Raw genomic sequence first — 18,360 nt, 5'->3', positions numbered from 1 at the left:
TGTTTTACATGTTTGGCTACAAAACGATTAAACAAAAGACGAAATAGTTTTATTGCTACTACTACGGGCCAGGAATATAAGATTAATGATTTCATATCTTGCAAAACCGAGGGAGTCGTATATTGCTTGGAGTGTGAATGTGGGCTCCAATACATAGGCAGGACAAAGAGACCACTGTGGAAAAGACTAAGGGAGCATGTCCAGAATATTAATAAAGGATTCCCAAAACACAGTGTTTCGAGACATTTTGCATTATACCACAATAAGGATCCCAGCAAGATGAAATTTTGGGGGATTGAAAAGTTTAAGAAACACTGGAGGGGGACTAATAAAATTAAATCCCCTAGCCAGGCTGAGTCTAGGTGGATCTATTCTATGAATACGCAAGTCCCCAAAGGGTTAAATGTCGAGTTCGACCTAAATAGCTTCATCAGTGATTACTGAGATGTTTTATGCACTCCTTTTTTAGTATATATAATTTTTGCCCATTTAGGCCCATTAGAGGAAAATTCCTGTAGGATCACTGTTTGTATATAATTCCAACGGATTTTATTATCCATATACTATTAGAAGTTTATATTTGAGGTATTTGTTTTTAAAAATTTATTATTATTCGTAATGTTTTAGATAAAAATAGTATTTTATTTATAGGTGATGGGAGATGAAGTTTTTAGTCTTCTTCCTACCATTTACATCTATTAATTATTTTAGTAGTATATATTTATTAATGTCACTATTGAATTATGTAAATGTGTGGGTAGATTGTATGATGTAGGGAATTTTGTGATTTTTTATATATTTTTTTTTTTTTTTATATATTTGTTTTATATAATTATATACCATATTAGTTCATTCCTATATATTTATTTTCATTGGTATTAAATATATGTTTATCCCCTTAGTATATTCCCCAGAGATGTGGATAGAGTATCTATTTATGTATGTATTTTATTTCCACATTAAATCAAGTGGAATAGTAAGTATAAGATTGAGGAATTTATTGACATTTATTATAGAGGCTAATTACCTATTTTTAGGATTTCCTGACAGGAGATTCTCCCATTCATTGCATACTATATTATGCGGCAGGCCTAATGACAGGAGGGAGTCGGGAAAATGGCCGCCGTTATAAATGGGAGATGTAGTCGGGAAAATGGCGCGGGTACGGAGGATTGTATGGGAGGTGGGCCTCTAGTTAAATTGTAACAATAGGCCCAGTATAAAGGGAGGAACTGCACTCGTAGGGTGTTACCCAGATGAAGTCACGAGTAGACGGTGACGTAACGCGTAGGTACGCGAGTCCATAGTTCCGGTGCGTGGTGACGCATTTCCGGCGCGAGACGCCATCTTGCTATACCCAAGAGGTCCCATTCACATGCAGTACACCCACACATCAGTGAGGAGGGAAGATTGTCTGCAATGTGAGTGTTAAACCTTTTTTACTCTTTTTGTAATAAATGAAGTTGACTCAATACTGCACTTAGAGAGTTTTTTTGGCTCACTGGATTGGTGAGCTATTATTCTTCAGGACCGCCCTGACTGATTAGGGGCATTTGGAACCCTGTAAAGGAGATCCAGGGAAGGAAGGAAGCTGCTGGCCATTTACAAACTAAGGATCCAGGGTGATCCTGCAAGCCTGTTGGCCCTTTGGGGTCAGTAGGAGGAGGTGAGGAGGCAATCTAGCCATTAATGAAAGAGGAGTTTTGCACAGTCACGTTTTTCATCCAATATCACTGCTGCACATCGCATGATTTGCCTTATCTTTCACTTGAAGGACATTATTATTTTTAATGTATATACTTATGTTGATTCATTTTTGGTGATATATATGTTGATTTATGTTTATCCTATATCACTGCTGCACATTGCATGATTTGCCTTATATTTCACTTAAAGGATATTGCTCTTGATGCATATATTGTGTTGATTTATTTTTGTGGCACTGTGTGAGCACTGCTAACGCTTTTCCTATTGGATGAAGTTTGGAGTGTTATTTATCATACTTAATCGTGTGCACACTATTTTTATGGTCATGGTTTGGCACTTAATTTTTTATTTCCAATAAGGGTTGGCACTAATTTTTTATTTACATCACTATTGTTATTTTTGTCGTTATTATTACAATTGAGTTGTAGTCTTTTAGAGCGCTGCACTGTTTATTTGTTAATCATGGAGTGTGGATGACTGGATGAAAGTGATATTCAGTGATGACTCAAAAATCTGCATTGGACAGGGGGTGATTCTGGAACCTTTGTTTGGTGCCATTCTAATGAAATGTATAAAGATGACTGCCTGAAGAAAACATGCAAATTTCCACAATCATTGATGATATGGGGTTGCATGTCAGGTAAAGATACGGGGGAGATAGCAGTCATTAAATCTTTAATAAATACACAAGTTTCTATTGAGATTTTGGACACTTTTCTTATTCCATCAATTGAAAGGATGTTTGGTGATGATGACATCATTTTTCAGGATGATAATGCATCTTGCCATAGGGCAAAAACCATGAAAACTTTCCTTCAAGAAAGACATATAATATCAATGGCATGGCTTGCAAATAGTCCTCAAATAGACCTCAAACCAATTGAAAATCTATGGTGGAAATAAAAGAAAATAGTCAATGACAAGGCTCCAACCTGCAAAGCTGATCTGCAACTGCAATAAGAGAAAGTTGGAGCCTGACTGATGAAGACTACGGTTTGTCGATAGTTAAATCCATGCCTCAGAGAATTCAAGCTGTTATAAAAGCCAGAGGTGGTGCAAGTACTAGTGGTGTACTGTAGTGTTTTTTTCATGATTCCATAATACTTTCCTCAGAATTGAGTGGTTCCACATTTTTTTCCTCTGCTTGATCTGAAAAAACAGTTGCAACTGACTACAGTTTTCTTTCTTTTTTATTTTTTTTTAGGTGTTACTTAAAGCCAGAAGGTTGGAATGTTAAATGAAAATTGAGGCATGTCTATTATTAGTTTTTTTTCTACACAATTAAACAATAGAATGAACATTTTCCAAGAGTGGCGACTCCATACATTTTGCCAGGGGTTGTACTAACTCACGATAGGGTGATAGGAACACTAATACTGCAAACAACAGTGACTGAAACTATTTAACTAGCTGTGCGTAAAAATGCTGAAGATGAGATGAACGGTGTCAGGAATATTAACACGGACACTCTAGTGGTGACAGGAGCACTGACATGGTTATAGGAACAGTAACTCTAATGAGAGTAGTGATCAGAGCCTGATCTAGCTTATCAGTATTTTATTATATACTTTTTCCTTCCACATTATGTCCTTTGCATTGATACAAACTATCTCTTTCTTCTCACAGATGTTTTCAGGAGAAAGAGATACATGGGAGTTGTTTTACATGCTTCCCACTCATGTCATCACTGTGATTGGCTGTGACAGTGATCACATGATTGGGTGGCAGTTTTTCCACCTCCCAATCATTACTTCAAGACCAGGAACCGTAAGCGACAGCTCTGTCTCTTTGCTGGGAAGTGAACAATTGGGCGCTTGGCAGGAATAGGTTAAACCATCATGACACAGAATCAGTAATCTTTGTGAAGCATCTTATTTGGAGTATCAGGAAAAGTTCTGTGGTTTGGGCATGCTAACTTTTAGTCCAGCATGTTAGGCATACTTGACTGTCAGTTTATACAGAAGTTTTCACAGGAGGACTTAACATGATGATAATCACTAATAAAGACTTGTGACCAGGTCCAACAGATGCTAAGTGGGCCTTGTAAAATCTTATTATTACGTTAGGGAAATCATGGGTTAAAAAAATGTTGTGGGCTAGAACAGAAAAGCTCCAAGCTGTTTTCGTAGCAACAGTCACAGAGATTATTTACACTGCCCACTTTTATCAAAACACTGCATGCTTAAGCTGAGAAAAGGAAAAAGTATTGTTCCTAACTGCATAAACATAAACCCTCATATCCGAAAAGTACAGTTTTGAGAAGTTCTAGTTCTGCAGGGCCTATGAACAAATGCTGTTTAATATTTATATAAAAGAGAAGTACTTAAATTACCCCACTACTGCTATTATCTGCTTCTTGCTATGTTTTGTAGTTATGGTGTCTCAGTACTATATCTAACAGATAGTCTACCATTTGTAAACACATCTTTTTGATGTTTCTGCCAACATCCTGGCAACAAAGCAGTGCCATTTCAAATAAGCTAATTAACTTAATTGTTGATGAAGCATGAAACAGTTCATTCACCCTGTTAACCGCACCATGACAACACAAGATCTTCAGCCTGTGAAGTTACTTATCTTGGAAAAAAAAACCTCTGGCAGTTCATTTATATATATTTGTTCTGTGTAAATTTTGTACATTTGAAGATGTAAATTACTGAATTCACCAAAACAAACAAAATAGGAACAACAGACCAAACGTGTGTCAGAAATGGACTTTACAAGTCTAAACATGACATAGTGCCTTGTATACCTTATCAGAGTAGTTTGTATATGCATTTAATAAAGAAGACTTAAAATTTCTGAACCAGAACTTTGTCAGCATATGCTGAACAGAAAAGTATACCCAATGGTAAAAACTACACAGGCAACCACGCTGGTTACTATCTCTACATTACACGTTATAATTTTTTTGGTATGGAAGTAGTTTGGCAAACATGGCATAGCTATTAGGGATTCCCTGTTTATCAGTTTTAACTGTATAAACCTAAGCTAAAAAATGTAATTGGCTTGATAGTGTTAAAGGATAAGCTCACTTTTCATAACATGTTACACCCATATTCAGGGTGTAACAGGTAACATATTACTGTAACACTGGCCCCTGCCTGCACCCCCCTGATTACCCATTGTGACAGCTAGTGGGGGATCTTCTCTTGTAGTTCTCAATGAACTACCATGGCGCTGTTAAGCACTGTGGTTGTTCATTGATTCTTCCTGTCAGTATGAAACTGCCTATCCATATGATGTGAGAGCTGACAGCTCTCACTGACAGTCTGCAGGAGTCCTGCATGGCACCAGCGATCTGCTGATTGCTGGTGCAATGCTTTCCAGGCTCCTAAAATAAATAGCAAAAGTACATATGCAAAAAAAGTGCATTTTTTTTTTTTTTAGTGAACTTATCATTTAACTGCCCTTTAGGCCTGTCCTGCATGCATCCTGCCATAAAGGTGTGCTTCCCTTTCTAGCAACTTCCCCTTGTGGCAGGTTGCAGCGCTGTCAGCAAATTCAGTCTGAATAGTGGCAAATCGTATTATTTCTGTTTACATTGAATTTCAGGTAGGGGGTCACCAAAGGACAATACAAAATGTAGTAAAGTGAGGCCCTAAATGCAATCAGATAACAAGCACATGTAGAAAACTACTTTACATAAAAGTTTACATACGCACAACACTGACTTCTTCTCTTTAAAAAAAAGGGTAATTTTTACTGCATTATCATTTCCCATGAAAAATGTAACCTACTTTAAAAACTGTCCGAAATCTTCACAGATGCTTTCACAGCCTGGCCATTTGCAGACACCATGACCATAGAGGGTATGTGTAGCCCCAGTCTCTTCATGTGACGAGCTGTAGTAGAAAGAACATAGCATCCCATTAATCTCAAAAGCCATAATCGTTGGCGGCTGCTAGCACCTGTCAGGTTACAATCGCTGACAAACAGGTCAAAATAGGTCAATTCAGCTCAGAGCAGTCAGAAAAAATTTAATCGTTCTATTGAATAGTTCAACTGCCAAGGCAGGATGATGTTCCAATTAGGGAAGAAATAAAGCCAGGGATGACTTCTAATAAAGGATGAAAATAAATGACTATAAAACAGTGCATGGTAATGTCAACCTATGACCCAACTGTAGTATTTAGCCTACAACCTAATAAAACCTTTCCAATGTGCTATATGTTTACTGAAAAAACTAACAAGTGTAGTTACATTTAATAAGCCTTTATGATTAAGCTAGATAGTACCATGCTGACTTAGTATTTTTATTGCAAAAAAAAGCAAATCCATCAGTTTTGGGCATATTCACAGAAGAAATAAACACTTGGAGAGGTTACACAAACAGTATCTAAAAACCTCAAATATAACAATGTTTGGTGGAGGGTTTAACATGGAATGGCAGGTAATTAAAAAACTGTCCTGAGTTACATTACATCAAAGTAACAGTCTCTCCTACCGTACAAATAATATGTACTGACCAACTTGCTAACTTGGCAGTAAACTGAAGCAACCTGGTGAATGAAAATAAGTATGCAACTTGGAGCTTACTCAAAGTCTCCTCCCTTTACCTATATGGCCAAACAGAGTGGCATGGAAACAAAAGGAAAGGCAATGCCAAAGTTTAGTCAAACATTATTTCTTAAATCAGCATAAGGGACAGTAATTACTATCAATGTGAAGTGTCCCTTGTGCTGGTGGCTGCTGCTTTAGTTGAAATCTGAAATCATTTGAATCCCCCTCAACACTCCCAAAGTGCTAGTCTTCTGTTGCTTCTGGGTTAATAGAGCCAAGGGACATATTCCACTTTCATTCACAGAAGCTGTACTATACCTTCTATTAATAAAAAACTATAACTGAAGGAGGGGGACCTTTCATTTATCCGCCCATGCTCCATTCAAAGATCGCTTTTCTTTCACAGAAGCTATAGTACAGCTACTATGAATGGAGGAGGGGGGCAGAAAAGGCATGCATAGTCGGTACTCTTGATGAGTGCATGTCACAGGTCCCCTGCTCTATTAACTCCTGCAGCATTGGATGATTACCGCTGCGGGGGTGGGGGTTGCTTTAATAGAAAGTACTGTCCCTTGTGCTGACTAAAAAACAAGTGTAAGTAATTTTATAGGTAAAGTATAGGATCACTGCAAGCTGAATTCCAGGCAAGAAGTTAAATCATGAATCAGAAGTATGGAAATATTTAACCCTCCAAGGAATTTGTGATTCTGCTCATTCTTGTGATCCAGGCACCCTTGGTAGAAAGCAAGGCTATGTCTTAGACCTCCACTGAAATAGCAGTGCATCTTGGTCAAGAACACGCCAGCTGACTAGACAATGAAGGAGCAGTAATATACTAATTAATCATCCTTCTGTGCTCTACTCTTTTCAGAACATTTACATTGTCAGCACATGTGCCATACAATAAACCATTAAAGAACGACTCCATTTTTGCGAAAAAAAAAAAAAAATTAACCACTTCAATATCGGACACTACCTGCCAATCCAATTTTCAGCTTTCAGTGCGGTCACACCTTGAATGACAATTACTCATGCAACACTGTTCCCAAATGAAATTTTTATCATTTTGTTCACACAAATAGAGCTTTCATTTGGTGATATTCGATCACCACTGCGTTTTTTATCTCTTGCTAAATAAACTAAAAAATGACCCAAAATTTTGAAAAAAAAAAAAAATTGCAACTAAATACAGTACTTTTTCTTCATAAATGTACACCAAAATATATTTTGCTACATTGTTTTGGTAAAAATAAACCAAATCAGTGTATTATTTAGTCTGTAGGAAAGTTCTTGAGGACCAAACATGCCAGATCAGTACAAATACACCACAAATTACCCTTTTTTGGAAAGCAGACAGTCCAAGGTATTTAGTAAGAGGTGTGGCGAGATTTTGAAGTTGTAATTTTTTTATCACAATTTTTGAAAAGTTAAGAAATTGAAAAAAATATTTTTTAATCAATTTTTATTTTCCATACTGTCACCAGTGCAGTACGGCATCATCATATAACTGGTGTGGCAGTGATCAGGGACAATGACTGATGACAGTATGTAAAAAAAAGAGAACTTAACACTGTACCACCCAGGAGAGGTGATTTTTTATTTTTATATACACTATGATTGATTATAACAGTGATAATTACTGGTATAAGCAACCATTTGTTGTGAATGAATCCATTCATCAAGTGTGTATTGATGTGATTAGCTGTGATTGGCCACACCTAATCACATGGTACAGGTGGGCTTTGATTGGCCCTATTTGTACCATGTGATCACCATGACCAATCGCAGTAGGCAACACAATAGTGAACAATTAATGGCTATGAATGGAAGCCATCTATTGTGTAAAATTGCCATGTGATCTGCTGCGATTGGTCACAGTAGCAGACCGTTACAGTGATCTGTCATCCACTGTGTGTGGTGGACACAGCGGATGACAGATCACGACACAGCGGATGACAGATCACACCGCAGCGTGGCCCATAAGGTGTGTTCTTGGGAGGGCGTCATATGACCTCCACCCAGAACGAGAGAGCTCCCACCCGGCCATCATATTAAGTGATGCAACAGAATCCATATTATAATATCACATTAATAAAAATTACTTTTCCTTTTCAATTGGCAGCTCTGTAGGTTTGGGTAAAATGCAATGCAATATGACAACCTGGGGGCGTTCTGTACACAGATGGTGTACGGAATGCCCCTCCAGAAATTTAATTCCCTCCATGTGTGATTGGCTCACTGATTTTTCCAGAAGTCTGCATTAAGATACACATCAGATTTTGAGCATCCTTTCATCCTCTGGCAACAAACATTTCAGTATTGGTAAGATATTCCAAAAGGGTTAATCATGCCTAAAAGAATTTAGATCCTGTCCTTTCCCTCATTAGAGCCCTGCAAGTGCACCAGCTGATCACTAATAAAAAAGTAACATTCATTCACTTTCACTTTGCACATGGACATAAACAAACAAATATTTCTTCAGAATAACAAAAGGTAGGAATCTGCAATAACATTTGTTAAAATCTCTGCAATGCACATAGATCGCCCAAAGGGGAGTGCTTTTAAACTGAACAAAAGTGGAGTTACTCTTTAACAGCTTCCAGTGTTGGTCCTAGCCCTCCTAGTCTTAAATGCTGCTGCACAAGGGAGTATAAGTTAATGTCAATGGGTGCTGTGGTCAAACATTGCTCCTTCAATTCAAACACATGCAAATGCATTTGAATGGAAAATGCAGCATTTGACATGAAGAGACTGCATTTAACCTCCCTTACCTGCAGTTCAAATACACCTTAAGGCCATTAAAATGAATGGGCTGCAATGCCCGTATAAATGTGGCCCCCAGACCTACCATAGTGTGAACCAGCCCTTATAGGACATGTTGTGCTCAAAAAAACAGCACAACACAAAGCAGGTCAAATGAGGCCTCTAAACTTTCTTGCGTACTGAATAATTACAGTCAATGGGATTTTTCTGAACTGCGCACATCTCAAAACGCAGCAAACAAAAAAGACCCCAAAAGGGACAGATATCAAGGAAAATTCAGACATTAACAATAGTTACATGTATTTATTTATTTTTATGAAAGTACAACTGCATTAATTGTAATTTTTTCATCTGCCTGGAGTTTAGCTTCAAGCATTATGCAAAAGTTAATAATCTGCAATAAGGTCTCATTCACATTGAAGGAACTATATCTGTGTTTGCCCACACAGGGATGCACAGGTGTTTTGTGCATCCCTGTGCGAGCAGTCCTATTAATTGCAATTTGATGCAGCAGCTGCACAGACACACCTGCTGTTCCCAATCTGACAGCCGTGTGGGTTCGGGTACAAGGCACACTGTCTGTGTTCAGGACTACGCACCAGAATGGCTGTCAAATATAGTATGCCTATGAGGCCCAACACTCAAGATTCAGGCATTGCAGAAATAACCTCTGGCTATATACAGCATATATATATACTGTATATACAGTATTTTTCGCTCCATAAGATGCACATGACCATAAGACGCACATAGGTTTTAGAGGAGGAAAACAAGAAAAAAAATATTCTGAACCAATGGACTGCAGACATAGTACAGGAAATGACCAGAGACTGTAGACATAATACAGGAGATGACCAGAGACTGTGGATATGGTCCTGGAGATGACCAGAGACTGAGGACATAGTACAGGAGATGACCAGAGACTGAGGACACAGTACAGGAGATGACCAGCGACTGCGGACATAGTACAGGAGATGACCAGAGACTGCAGACCTTTGGGGAGCGCGGTGGGGGGGGAAATGGGTACCCGAATTTGACAGGTACCCACTCCCACTTTTGCTGCGATTGACTAGGCGATCAGAAGCGGGAGTTTTCCTCCCTCCCCGTAGACTTCTGGGACACGTGACATGTCCCAGAAGACTACAGGGCCATTCACAAATCGCAACTCTTCTCGCTCATGTGCAGTGGGCACCCGGCTGTGAAGCCGCAAGCTGTCACAGCTGAGTGCCCACACTAAAGATTCCGGAGCCAAGGAGAGAAAACGACCAGAGAAGCCAGCGGTGGTGAGGACACTGCTGGACCGAGGAACAGGTAAGTGGCTGCATTTTAAAAGTCAGCAGCTACAGTTTTTGTAGCTGATGACTTTTTTTGTTTTCATCTGGAAATCCGCTTTAAGGGGCAGTTGCTGTGGGCCCTGCCTGGCCCAGCCACAGAAGAGCCGAGCGGCTGACCCAGTATTCTAACATGGTGGCAGCGACGGGGGGAATACCGGGCCTGCTGCTCCATATTCGCTCCATAAATCGCACACAGACATTTCCCCCCATTTTTGTGGGGGAAAAAAGTGCGTCTTATAGAGTGAAAAATACGGTATATTTGATCTGTGTAAATTTTGTACATTTGAAGATGTAGATTACTGCATCCACCAAAACACAAAAAAATGAGTAAACGATCAAACATACATCAGAAGGTAAAAATGTATCATTCACATAACATATTGACTCATTTTACAGACTACTTACACAACGGAGTTGCAATAACAACATAATTTTTACACAAGTATATACAAAAGTATAGTTCTTCTTATACAATATCAACAACTTTGGTTGGAGGTTAATAGTTGTCAATCAGTAAAACTAAATTTGCACCTCTGCATTTTAGTATCTTGCATTTAAAGAAAGTTCTGCTTGTTGTATTTCTGGTGCAGTTTCTATCAAAACCCACCTTCCATAGGAACTGACCGTACTGCAAAATAGGAAAAATACAAAGGTGTAAATGTAGCTTTAATAATATCACCACTTCCTTATAGCAGTAAAAGGGTAAACCTGTCTTTAGCTATGTACATTCTTGCAAACACCATTATAACATTAACAACCAAAATGACTGTAACTAATTACATTGCTGCATAAATTTGAAAAAAATAGTCCTGCACTGCTGTATATTTACCTGTCTCGTCTTGAATTTAGCACTGAAGACTGTCCATTCACTAAGGAATGATGAGTTATTGGTGGCGATGCTTTGGAAGTGGTGGAGGAGGTAGTAGAAGAGGAATTGTTAGTAGTGAGGTCTAGCCCTCCATGTTTAATGCCATTGTCTTCCATACTGTGAACACCAGTAACCTCTTTCCACAACTGCTGAATCTCCGCAGGACTTAAACCAGCTAAAAAATAAAGTATTGTCTTAAGAATAATACAAAATAAGAAAATTTTACGATAAACTGTATTTTATGATAAGACCTACACCAACAAAAATGATACACATCTTATCATTTATCATTAAAAATGTATTTATATATGCCAGTTGTAAAGTATGCAAATATCAATGTTTGAAAGGGGAGAGTCAAGTAAAGATGTCACCAAATTCCTTGACAGTCTGGTATAATTCATTGTGGGCTTATTCCTTCATATGAAAGCAATGATACATGATTAAGACCCAACTCTGCTAAATTATTTTTTAACTTTGGATGAAGTGTGGAAGGGTAAGGACCTCTGTCAGGTTTCTATCACTGTTTGTGACTCGGTTGACAAGATTTCTCTTTGCTTCCTTGTGTTTATGAGAACTAGAAGTGAGGGTAATGTGTCCAATGGGGAGCAATCAAAGACAGCAATCAAAGTACGTTTTGTTAGAACCTCTGTCAATGTGCTACTTCTAATTACTTTACATTTACCATTTCATTTCTGGAGATGTAAAAACATAGAAAAGACCCCAAAGTTCAGTCTTTGTTCTAGTACTGCTTTATACATTTTGGTATAAAGGAAACACTCCTACAACTGTAGTATATTTAATATTTATTTAACATTAGATGCTATTTGAATTTGAAATCTGTGTATAAAGAAATTGCTCAGAAAAAAAAATTATCAAAAAAAAAAACCTTGGTGAAGTCATCAAAGGGCCCCTGTGCAAGACCAGTTTTTGTGAATCCCATTCAACTGTTGGCCAAGAACTTGATTAACTTAATATGATGACCAGGTGGGAGCTCTCTCATTCTGGGTGAACGTCATATGAAGCCCTCCCAAGAACATGCCTTGTGGGCCATGCTGTGGTGCGATCTGTAATCCACTGTGACCACAGCACACAGTGGATGACAGATCACTGTACCAGGCCGCTACTATGACCAATCGCAGCAGATCACATGGCAATTATACACAGCTTCCACTCATAGCCATTCATTGTGTAGCTTGATGTGATTAGTCACAGTGATCACATGGTACAGACAGGGCCAATCAAAGCCCACCTGTACCATGTGATTAGGTGATTAGGTGTAGCCAATCACAGCTAATCACAACAATACACACTTGATGAATGAATTAATTCACAACAAATGGTTTCTTATAGCAATGAATGTGGTGAAGCTTCACTTTGTAAAGAATACTCAATCAGGTGCTAAGAAAAATAAAAAAAAAAGCTAATTGCTTGCACATGATTGGATGATGGAAATCAGCTACACCACTCTATGGAAAATTAGTGCAACTAAGCTCTAGGGAAGTGCAACTGCAATGGCAAAGTGCACAGTCAAGTTGCATTAATAAATCAACCCCATTGTGTACCAACTGTAAGCTAGCAATCAGCTGTGATCAGGTCTATTTGACAGTGGGAGTGTCTCCATCACCACATTCAGTTTAAAGAGAACTCTATGTTCCGAATCTGCACAGATATGTTGCCTACCCCTGCCTTGTTGTGTTGTTTAACATGTACACACATATAAGTGTATCTGCACTGATATATATATATATACTACCTACTCACTAAACTTTAAAGACAAATTCAAAAAATGTCTGTAAAAAATCATACATTCAATGTCATTCTTACCCAGAATACAACTATTCCTGAAAAGTGGTACAATACATACTTAAATGGTGCTGTGTCGAATGCTTTCTAGTTACATTATTTTTAATACATTTGATGACATAGAGTATTATTCACTTACAGCACCTCAGTAACAATAGCTTTTGAATTTTTGTGTATTAATACATTGATGGCTATTTACTATAACTAGAGAATGCAAAATCTGGTGCAACTCTGCATAGAAAACCAATCGGCTTCCAGGTTTATTGCAAAGCTGAAGTGAGAAGCCTATTGCCTACCATGCACAGCTGCACAAGATTCTAAGAGCACCTGTTTTAGTAAATCTCCCAGACTGTGTATAGGACCATGTTTTCATATGAACAATTTATGTTTGCCCTTGTTCCAAACTAGAGAACAGCAAATAATATTCAGATCAGAGGTTCCACTTCCCTGTGTTGTTGTCTGCCAGTCTTTGGGCGCACCCAGTTAAGTGCACACAAAACTTTGATTTTGAGCTAAGAGCGTATGACCACTGAAACTGTGGTTGATCTGACATAACTATAGTGTAATAACAAAAGGCTTTTTTGGAAATTAAAAAATGCCTGGTGATGTAGAAGCCATCTTACCTTGTGGTAGGGACTGGACTGGAAGAGCTGACTGGCTTGGCGGGATGGAAATAAGTCCCTGCCGTTGAAGATTGAGTAGATGTTGTTGTTGCTGTAGTTGTTGCATTTGAAGGAGCTGTTGCTGGAAGACAAGCTGTTGGGCTGCTAGCTGTTGCTGCTAACAAAAAAATGTTTTAAAAATTAAACGCGTATTCTTTTTTCCAGCTGAATGAAAAAAAAAGTAAATCTGTCAGCATTTGAACAGTTCAAACTCAACAAATGATGAAGAAAAACACAAACTTAAGTTGCTTCCAGTGAAAGACAGGAGAACCAGTGATTATAGGCAGACAGAGTTATAGGTAAATTTAGATTTTTCTGTAGAAATCGATCTTGACCCCACTGTTTTAGACCTCCAACAATGTTTATTGGTCTTTTAATTAGATGGGCAGCTTTAGAGACCAATAAGAATGTACAGGAAATAATAGGGTGTGGCCAATCATGAATATTTTAGGGAAAGCCGAGATTTGGATATAACTTCACATGCCTTTTTCTCTGGATATATTGATTACTTTCACATGGCATTCACTGAAAGTAACCTCTGATTATGGCTTTTTTTAAAGATTTACCTTAAAATTAAACAAAATACAAATATTAAACATTTATTCTACCTAGTTCTATGTACAAAAAGTTCCATATGCTACACAAAATACATAATATAAATGTTACATATTTGAGAAAAATATGGATTGGAGTTTAAACATGTGTAATTTATAATCTTCAGAGATCAAAACAAACACATCGACACAAGGTTAAAGTGGCACACTACTGTAACAGTTTCTAACTGCAGATGTGTCTTTCAAAGTATACAAGTGTAATCCACAGCTAGCCAAGAATGTAGTCTCCAGTGATACATTAGTAAATTGGGATGTAGCCTTTATTCCAATATTCTGTTAGCTCTTTCTTTTCTCTTGTTTGGAATGCATTACACCAGTTCTAGATTCAAGAGAGAGAATTGCCCTATTATTAGAAAAAGTATAACTTCCAATTTTGTGAGGCATTACAAGACAAACCAGAGTTCTTGGGACTCCAGAGAATATAAGATAGCAGTCACACTTCACAAAGAGACAAGCTGCTGTAGAAGACCTTTCCTTTTTAGTTTGGGGAAAAGAGAAACTTCTGATGCACTCACTGGAAAACAGACTGCATAATGGAGCAAGTCATGTGGATTGCCCAAAGCCTCAAGAGAAATAAGGGAACAATTTCTATGCTGTAGTTGATGCCTGTCTGAAATTCTATTCACAAATCCAAACAGAAACAAAACCTCAGGAGGTCAGGACTGTTTCCTGTAGGTTTGCATAATGGGCAGCTTAAAGACAATGTCTACAATACCTGCTGATCAATTTAACTACTTCAACATGTTATATTTGCATTATGTTTATATTTGATGCATTCTACCGACAAGTGCAGGGAAGGCCTGAGAAACCAGCTTGTCAGCTTGATTTATGAGCACATCAAACTGTAACTTTCTATTCGCCAGTCCAAATCTCCAGTAGCAGTTCATTAATCAGGGGCCCATGACTTTGAAATTTATGCTCAGCCATTTTTGAACAATAAGCCAACTTTGCATGCTTCTTGAACTGTATCATACAGAAAAAAAAATATTTCATTATATTTCACCAATTTTATAGCTGGGTGACAAAGTGATTTTTTTTTTCCAAAGGGAATCTTGGTATAGTACAGTATATAGCTAAATAAATTACATAGAAAAGTTCTGTGGCATTCAGCTCAATGCTTAACATTACTAGTATTATTATCATTCATTTTTTTTTTTTTTTTAGAAATATGTGTAAAGGCTTTAACTACAGACAAGGGATTTTAAGAGATTTAAAGAGTAACTAAAGGCAAAACTTTTTTTTGTTTTACATTTTTTTACATATGTAGTGGAGAGGAATTAAACATTGGTGAGATAATTACTATTATATTGGCCCCAACTGGAGAGATTTCACCTCTCCATTTTTTCCTTTTTCATGTTATCACTGAGAGTGAAAGTGAAAAAAAATCCCGAATTCTGAATTGTTTCCAGAACAAGAGGGGAAATCTTTCAATGAGGACACTAGTTCTGGTGACCCTGGTGACAAACAGAGATTCCCTCACTTCCTTTTTTTGTGGCTATGGGACAGAGAGTGATGAGATGTCTCACCAACAGGACACAGCTGGCAAAACAATGACATTGGTCATAACTAGGGCTGCACCAATACCAGTTTTTTTAAGAACGTGTACAAGTACTGCTACTGTTTCTCAAGTACCACTTACAGATACCTATTTTTAGTGTCATGTGACAGTTTTTTTAGACTAATGAAAAATTATTACCATTTCTTTATAATTATGAAGAAATGTAACTCAAAAGAAATTATGAAATAAATAAAACATTTTTTAGTGTCCTCCATTGCAATACTGGGGTAGTCTGCCCACTAATTGTCCAGGCATGGAATATGAACTGGGGATAAGGCTGGAACATGAAGTTCCGCCCAGGATGAAATCCTTTCTATTTCTCTTGCCATTGCAAGATTTCTGGGTTGCTCCCTGATGGTTGATGCACACCATCCTTCATATCCAACATGGGGGAAAACCCCATTTTGGTTTGTGAACTGTGAAAAGGCTGGACCGAAAACCCTGAAGCCTTTTTTGCTGTTGGAACTATAGTGAAAGCTCCTTGACTCAAAATATATGCAAAAGCATCATTGAGGTCTGCTAGTCTGTGAGAGACACAGTCATCTAGATAACATAAAATAGGGAGGGGGGAGAGTGCAGAACTCTAACTTATAGCCTTTGGAAACCACACCCTATTCCCAAGCATCTGAGAAGATTTCTGATTAGGTATCCACAAAGGCCCCCCACTTTCACAATGGACAGGACTTGCTTTCAGGTTTAGGATACTTCAAGCAGTGTGTCGGTACCTGCACAGGCTTGTGAAAGTACAGGATCCAACTGAACCTTTTAAAGGCCTGGACTGTTGTCCATTAAAATCTGTGCTGTTTCCTAAACAGATGGTCATCCAGATATCACAAAATGGGAGTGCTCTGGGAGTGAATCAAGACTAGCATGGGGGTCAGTAGGGCTGCGGAAGATGGATCAAATGGTAGGGCCACAAACTGGTAGTGTTGAGTGCCCAGATAAAACAGAGGTAGTGTGATATAATAAGTAAGACAGTGACATGTAAGTTCACATCTTTGATGTCCACAGAGGCTAGAAAGACTGCCTGATGGAGGGTGGCTATGAAGATCTGGTAAATTCCATGCAAAATTCTGCAGAACCAAATGAAGAGGTTTAAGCTCTGCAGATTAAAGATGAGGTTGAAACCCCTTTTGGTTTGGGAAATGTGAAAAGGTTGGAGTGAAAACCCTGAAACCTTTCTGCTGATAGAACTATAGTGATTACTCCTTGATTCAAATTATCTGTAATAGCAGCATGGAGGTTCCCTAGCACGTGGAGAGGCAAATGCAGGATAACATAAAGTAGGGAGGGGGAAGAGTTCAGAACTCTAGCTTATAGCCCATGGAAACCACATCTCATACTCAGGCATTTGAGAAATTCTCTGACCAGGTATCCACAAAGGCCAACACACTCCTCCTCCACTTTAATGATGGACAGGACTTGTTTTCAGGTTTAGAATATTTAGCGACCCAGGGTTTGAGATTGAACTGGGCCCCTGGCTCAGGCCTGGTCTTGGAGTCTGAAGCCTGAAAGTAATGAAAGGATCTCTTTTTGGCCTCAGGAGGGAGAGCTTTCCAAGCCTGAGGCTTAGGCTTCTACTGCAGGGGTAAAAGAGTATTTACTCCAACATATTTTATGAGGGTGTCCAAAGCAGCTCATAAGAGACATTCACCCTCCAAAGGCATGCACACATGCACTTATAGAAAACTCTTCTGGGAAATAAGATGTGGAGATTTGGGAGATAAGATATTATCTAACTAGTCTGCACAATACTCTAGGGTTTTTGGTATGAGATCTAAGCACTCTACAATAAAGGGCTGGTGTGAACAGAAGCTATGTAGGGCTGGCTAGAAAATACGATTTGGAAAGAGTTTTTAAATGTTTACCAATGGGATCCTTCTCAACAGGAATGGCCAGTGTTTTCTTAAAACAGGACACCATTGGATCAACAGTAGAAATTAACCACTTCTTGATAAGATTCTCCTTAAATAGATATTCTTCTGTAAAATGTTCAGGAGGTGCGAAAAGTTTACCAGTTTTCAAAGCTCTGTACAGAAGACCTACAAGTAAGGTGTGTACCGGAAAGGTTTTTAAAGCCAGCCTTGGGGCTTCTCAGGGATCCTTGACTAGTAACAGCAGTACTAAAGACTACAGACTGTTCTTCCATTTTTAAAGGCTAAGTTCACCTTTAAGAAAAGAATAAATGTAGGAAATAAATGTGCATTTATTATGCTTTTCTGATGAGCTTTGCATTCGCAATCAGTAGAATGTGGGTGCAATGTAAGGCTCCTACAGATACTTCCTCCAGCTTGCCTGCCTGTACCTCCATATGGGCATACAGTTACAAAGCTGGAGGAAGTGCCAATGAACTATGAGGGTGCTCATCATTGCTCTTACAGTTCATTGAGAACGACAATCAATCTGTCGTGGTGAAGGATAGGATTTGTAGTTAATTTATTCACAGACTGCTATGAATGAATTATGTGGATGTTTTTAAAAAGTGTGAGAACAGGATCCCCAGCCTGCTGTCAGGCTAGACCTGGAGCATGTTACACGTTATACCCTA

The 18,360-nt window shown here is 38.4% G+C and overlaps 1 protein-coding gene across 12 annotated transcripts in view; it reads right to left on the bottom strand.

Annotated features, from left to right (window-relative positions):
* The window catches only part of FOXP2 (forkhead box P2), a 300,141-nt gene that overhangs the window by 113,656 nt on the left and 168,125 nt on the right, over positions 1 to 18,360 (bottom strand). For 10 of the 12 annotated variants that reach the window (XM_089692669.1, XM_089692677.1, XM_089692671.1 and 7 more), the window contains exons 6-8: positions 13,602 to 13,758; positions 11,137 to 11,350; positions 5,448 to 5,552 (exon numbers count right to left, since the gene is read on the bottom strand). In XM_089692669.1, the coding sequence (XP_089548795.1) occupies positions 5,448 to 5,552; positions 11,137 to 11,350; positions 13,602 to 13,758 (476 nt within the window). The remainder of the gene's footprint in view (positions 1 to 5,447; positions 5,553 to 11,136; positions 11,351 to 13,601; positions 13,759 to 18,360) is intronic. The other 2 variants (XM_089692670.1, XM_089692674.1) reach the window with 1 other exon arrangement.

Source organism: Staurois parvus, unplaced genomic scaffold, assembly GCF_062004578.1.
Source record: "Staurois parvus isolate SC_StPar_1 unplaced genomic scaffold, SC_StPar_1.0 ptg000599l, whole genome shotgun sequence".
NCBI classification, from domain to species: Eukaryota; Metazoa; Chordata; class Amphibia; order Anura; family Ranidae; genus Staurois; species Staurois parvus.
This window is presented reverse-complemented; position numbering and strand designations above follow the sequence as displayed.